This window comes from Mercurialis annua, linkage group LG1-X (genome assembly GCF_937616625.2).
Source record: "Mercurialis annua linkage group LG1-X, ddMerAnnu1.2, whole genome shotgun sequence".
NCBI classification, from domain to species: domain Eukaryota; kingdom Viridiplantae; phylum Streptophyta; class Magnoliopsida; order Malpighiales; family Euphorbiaceae; genus Mercurialis; species Mercurialis annua.
In genome coordinates, this window is record NC_065570.1 from 48,905,412 (window position 1) to 48,911,473 (window position 6,062).

At 35.4% G+C, this 6,062-nt stretch overlaps 1 protein-coding gene across 1 annotated transcript; it reads left to right on the forward strand.

Moving 5' to 3' along the window:
• Positions 1-361: 361 nt before the first annotated feature.
• LOC126678829 (uncharacterized) lies at positions 362-4,277 on the forward strand. Its single transcript, XM_050373740.1, has 3 exons — positions 362-981; positions 1,918-2,085; positions 2,518-4,277. Exons 1-3 carry the CDS (start codon positions 433-435, stop codon positions 4,234-4,236), a joined length of 2,436 nt encoding a protein of 811 aa, XP_050229697.1. The 5' UTR covers positions 362-432; the 3' UTR covers positions 4,237-4,277.
• The last annotated feature ends 1,785 nt before the right edge of the window (positions 4,278-6,062 follow it).

Below are 6,062 nucleotides of genomic sequence, written 5' to 3' on the forward strand. Positions count from 1 at the left end.
TTAGATTTAGGTTGTGAAACTGATTATTCCTCTGAGCGCTCTTCCACTCCTTAATTATTAAAAAAAGAAATTGGAATATAGTCACTTGAGTGATAAATTAGCTCTTAAGCAAATTAAGCTAAGCCACTTGTATCAAAATTCCATCATTAATTACTGTATATAAAAAGAATCTATCATTATTTATTCCATGTCATAAATTCTTAAATATTCCCTTATTCCTTACACCAAGTACCTTCAGTACAACATTTTGAAAAATCTTACATCATTCCACTAACACCCAATTAAACAACAACACATGGGCCCCACATTTAATCCGTGGTTCTAAATCTCTCTCATTACATAAACCCCCACTCCCCCTCACCAAACCCCTCGTCTCATTCCACACTCTTCCTTCTTCTTCCTCCTCGCTATATTTCTCATCTCCGATCAAAAATGCCGGCTCTGGTCAGCTCAGTCGCCGATCACACCCGAGTCATGTGGCGGTGGTGCCTAGCCACCGCCTTAAGAACGGGGCTAGCATGTACAATAGTGGGCGTTCTCACTCTCTACGGCCCAGAGTCTCTCCGCCGACAAGTAGCGTTTCCGGCATTTTCTTACGTCACTGTGATACTCATAGTCACCGACGCAACCCTAGGGGACACACTACGCTGCTGCTGGCTAGCGCTTTATGCGACAGTGCAGAGCCTAGTTCCGGCCGTGCTGAGCCTGTGGTTGATTGGGCCGGGGCGGTTTACGAGTGGGACGACGGCGTTGGCGGTAGGTTTAGGTGGTTTTGTGGTGGCGCTGCCGGAAGGGACGCATTTGATAGCGAAAAGAATAGCGTTAGGGCAAATAGTGATAGTGTACGTGATTGCTTTTATTAATGGCGTTGAGACGGAAGCTGTGGCGCATACTCTGCATGTTGCTGCCAGTACTGCCATTGGAGTTTTGGCTTGTGTTCTTGCTTTGATCTTGCCTTATCCACGACTCGCTTGCTGGGAGGTATCTTCATTTCTTTCAAATTATTATTTGTTAAAATTTGTCAATAAAATTTAAAATAAATACTGTAATTTTAAAATATGTTAAGATTTACTATAAATTAAGTTTTATTATTATTAATAATCATTAAAAAAATAACTCTGAAATGATCAAAATATTTTCACCATAACATGAAATAATGAAAAATAATTTGCATAAATTACAAACGCTCTCAAGAAATGAAAGACTCTGAGCGATAACCATCTTACATACTTAAATTTAATTATTACTTATTTTTGTCTTGTTAGTTAGTGGCAAAATTTGAATACAATCTTTTTCTCTTCATTGCTCGGTGCATTCATGAATGTTTGATAAATTATAACACCTGGAGGCAATGCATACAAAGACAAAGATATTGTATTTCCACGTGGCAGCACATATGAAACTGTCGATGTGACTCACAATCCACATAGAGTGATATATTTTTATATTTTATTAAAAATACAGTAAATTCTGTGATAATTAATACTTAATAAATTAATAATTTTTGTTAATTAATAAAAAAATTAAAGAATCAATTTGAATATTATATTTTATAAAGTATTTAATAAATTAATAATTTTATTAATTAATAAATTTTAGTTCACCATATATATTAATTATCAAAAGATCGACTATAGGACCAGCTAAGTTAGGAGTTACTATATATTAGAGATATAATTTTATGTTAGTTCAGCCAAAATAACAAATTGTGCTGAGGATCGAACCTATAACCTGCCATAATTTTCTGCATAAAAGCACGGGTATTATTTTATATGTTGACTGGCCATTCAATATAATATTAATCTTTACAATTTTTATTTATTTAATTTATTAAATATAAAATAAAATAAATATGTGATTGTATAGATGTTGATACGTACTTTGATGGTTAATTAAGAATTAAATTGTGTGTTGCAGGTAAAAGATAATTGCAAACTGCTTGCTGAAAATGTTTCCGAGAGACTGAAGCTATATGTGAAGGCATTCTGCGAAAAAGATGGTGCATTAGCTTTATCATCTCTTGCTCAGGCTAAATCCCTCACTATTTCTGGATCCAAACTTCTGCAGATTATCAAACGATACCAAGTAATTTATTCGCCCCTTATTTTTAGTGCAAGCTAGCTTACATTTGTTTCTTAGGGGTATTCAATTTTAAATTTAATTCAGTATTCCAACTTAAAAATAAATTTTAATCTGTATTAAAATATTTTCTAAAATTTAAATTCTATTTAAAATATATAAGTCGTCAATTTTCAATATGATATGATTCCGAATGTAAGTATATTCTTAAAAATTAAAATATAGACGTCACATTGATCACATATATTCAGTGGCCATCGATACTATAACACTCGTCATTTAATATGGCGTCTTACATATCAACACATTCTTTTAAAATAAATATACTTATAGTAACATATTATTAAAATATATAGTACTATTATTAATTAATACTCATTTTATTTTAATAAATTATAATTTAAAATGTTGCTAATATATTTCTTTAACTGTTAACAGGGAAGCGTGAAATGGGAGAGACTACCATTCAACTTTTTGAGACATTATTACACGAATCCCGGACAGAAATTACAAGAACTCGAAACTCCATTGAAAGGAATGGAAATAGCTTTAACTGAAATCTCCGCACTTCCAATAAAAATGACAGAAGCAGAAAGCAAACAGAATCTAAAGTTATTAGATGAACACTTGACCCTTACACTAAAACAAATCAAGAATTGTGATTCTTTAACTGTTCCTCAATCAAATGTTGAAGCCATTAATGAGTCCCTCCAAACACTTCAAATAATCCCACAAACCACCCAAAATTTACCCTCCTTGTTCTTCTTATTCTGCATTAAACTCCTCCACTGCAAACCAATATTTCTCAAACCGAAACCAGCCTCGGAAAATGAGAAATCAACCGCTGATTCTTCGAGCAAGAACCCGAATCGTTTCTTTAACATCTTCCAGAGCATTTTAGCAGTGAATTCAAGGCCGAAAAGGCTTATGCCAGCGTTAAAATGTTCGCTTTCGTTAGGATTAGCGATTCTATTCGGTTTATTATACAGTAAAGAAAATGGTTTCTGGGCTGGATTACCCGTAGCAATTAGTCTAGCTGCATCGCGGGAGGCGACATTTAAAGTATCGAACGTTAAAGCACAAGGGACGGTTTTAGGAACTGTCTATGGAGTGTTGGGATGTTTCGTTTTCGAGCGATACTCGCCGGTAAGATTTTTATCTCTTCTCCCATGGTTCATTCTGACCAGCTTTTTACGACGGAGCAAAATGTACGGTCAAGCCGGTGGCATTTCGGCTGCTATAGGTGCCGTACTAATTTTGGGTCGGAAAAATTTTGGACAGCCAAGTGAGTTTGCTATAGCTAGAATTACTGAAACTTTTATTGGATTATCTTGCTCAATTATGGTGGAGCTTTTATTACAACCAACGAGAGCAGCTTCTTTAGCTAAACTTCAACTTACTAAAAGTTTAGGGTTTATGTCTACTTGTATTGACTCAATAAGCCTTGAAACTGGTACAAACAAAGGTTATTTGCTTATAGAGAATCAAAAGAAGCTAAAATTTGAAGTTGGTGAGTTAAATAAATTTATTGGAGAAGCTGATGCAGAACCCCACTTCTGGTTTTTGCCTTTTCATAGTGGTTGCTATAGTAAGCTAATTGGGTCATTGTCAAAAATGGTGGATCTTCTACTTTTTAGTGCCCATGCTATTGGGTTTCTTGAACAAGAATCAACAAAATATGGGGTTTCCTGGAAGGGGTATTTAAGTAAATTAGATGGTGATCTTGAACTTTTTAAAGAAATGGTTGGTTCTTTAGTTAAATGTTTAGAGGAATTCACTTTAGTGAAATCCTTGGCAATTCTTGATAAGGAGTTGGAGAAAAACAAAATTTCTTTTGATATCGAGTCCGGATCAAATTCGCCCGGCTCGAAGATTTTTGTTTCGGGATTAAAGGAAAATGATGAGATCAAGAAAATTATTGAATCTTTTCTTCAACATTCAAAGGAAGTTGTTGATGAGTTGCGTGCGGTTGAAGATAAGGAGGGGAAAGGTGAAATGGTGTTGTATTTGGGTGCTTTAGGGTTTTTCATGAACAGTTTAATAAAAGAAGCAAGAGAGATTGAGAAGGGAATTCAGGAACTTCTTCAATGGGAGAATCCGGGAAGAGATATTAATTTGTATGAAATTTCATGTAAAATAAGTTCTTTATACAATTGAATGTATAAAATGTTATTTATAGAAAATCATGTGCTTCAACATGTCTATAGCATTCTCAAATCAGATCATCAATTTGTATTTCTTCTAAAATTGATCATATCTTCATTCCAAAAGAAAAAAAATTAATCAAGGTTTTTATCTGCTATAAAATCATTATATCTTAATTAAAATTCTTGAATTCGATTACTATACATGACTACGTAAAAGTTCAATAAAAAAATAATGATACATAAAGATTTCTGTCTCAAATTTTAAATATAATAATTAAATACTAAATGGTTAAAAAAAAACTTCACATAGTGCCAATTAAATGACAAATAAAAGATTAGGGATATTGGTAAACAAATCTCAATGTTTTATTTTTATAGCGAATTAATTCCCTATGACAAAATATGAGCAAACAAATCTTAATAGCACTATCTTTAGCAATTTGTATTAAAAGTTCAAATTTTGAAATTTTTTGCACATGTGGATTGCCCGGGAGCCACATGGCAGCCGGATTTTTCCTAACTCACATATTAAATATCATATTACTCTATGCAATTCACTCCCTCAACTTTACACATAATTTTTTTTTGAAAAAAAATTCTTTTTCATTATCCTCTTCTTCAACCATGACTTGCCGCCGGACCACCTCTCAATCGCCGGACTACCTTCCCTCTCCTTCTGTCAGATATCTTCTTCGTCTAAACAGAAAAAGAGATCTTCCACTGGTAGGGTGGTTTCCGGCGGCCGGGAGGTGGTCCGGTTGCTGAGGTAATCCGCAACAGGTGCTGGTTTCCGGCAGTCGCACTATTAGAAAACAGCAAATTAGCGACGAAAATTTGCGACGGCCTAAATTTCCGACGCTAATTTGCTTCTTTTGCAACGGAATCAGCGACGGACGTATATCCGTCCCTAATTATGTCAAAATTTTGGGCTGGAGACTCCCTGCCGTAATTTGCGACGGCCAGTCCGTCGCAACGTTCATTAGTTTGTCACAAAATTTGGCGGGGAGTATCCTGCCAATTATTGGTGCAAATTATTGCGACGGACTGGCCGTTCCGTCGCAAAATTGCGACGGACATTGTAGTCCGTCGCAATTTTGCGACGGAAATAGTAGTCCGTCGCAAAGTTCACTGTAAGTGAAACGGGGCGTTTCACTTACAGTTGCGACGGATATTAATAGATTAGCGACAGACTATTGTCTGTCGCTAATCTTACCCTATTTCAGACCGTGCGCTTCATTTTCTCTCAAAACCCATTACCTTAATTTCTGCCGCCATTCAGTTCCCTATTTCAGTTCCTGCCGCCGTTCGTTTGCCGCCGGTTTCCTCTCTTCTCTCTACTTTAAGTTAGTTATGATTAATAGATTAGGTTTTTAATTTTTTTTAATTTTTTATAAACTGACAGCAGCCACCTGCCGCTGCCGTTCGTCTGCCTGCCGCCGCCGGAGTTCGTCAGCCTGCCGCCGGTTTCCTCTCTTCTCTCTACTTTAGGTTAGTTATGATTAATAGATTTAGTTTTTAATTTTTTTTAATTTTTTATAAATTGACAGCAGCCACCACTACCGTTCGTCTGCCTGCCGCCGCCGGAGTTCGTCAGCCTGCCGCTGCCAGAGTTCGTCTCCCTGCCGCCGGAGTTCGCCGCTGGATTTCGCCGCCGGAGTTCCTTTATTCCTCCCTTAAAGGTTAGTTTTTTTAATTAGTTTATATTAAGTAGTTTTAGAAATTTATTAGGTTAAATTGTCAAATTAAGTTTGTTTATTGTTTAGGTTAAATTATTAAATTAGGTTAAAATGTTAAATTATATTAGTTTATTAGTTATGTTAAATTGTTAAATTAGGT

Excerpts from the sequence above, each read along its gene's own strand:
- LOC126678829 (XM_050373740.1), top strand. The coding sequence starts at position 433 with ATGCCGGCTCTGGTCAGCTCAGTCGCCGATCACACCCGAGTCATGTGG. Across the intron at positions 982-1,917 it reads CACGACTCGCTTGCTGGGAG|GTAAAAGATAATTGCAAACT; the intron begins GTATCTTCATTT and ends TGTGTGTTGCAG. Across the intron at positions 2,086-2,517 it reads AGATTATCAAACGATACCAA|GGAAGCGTGAAATGGGAGAG; the intron begins GTAATTTATTCG and ends AACTGTTAACAG.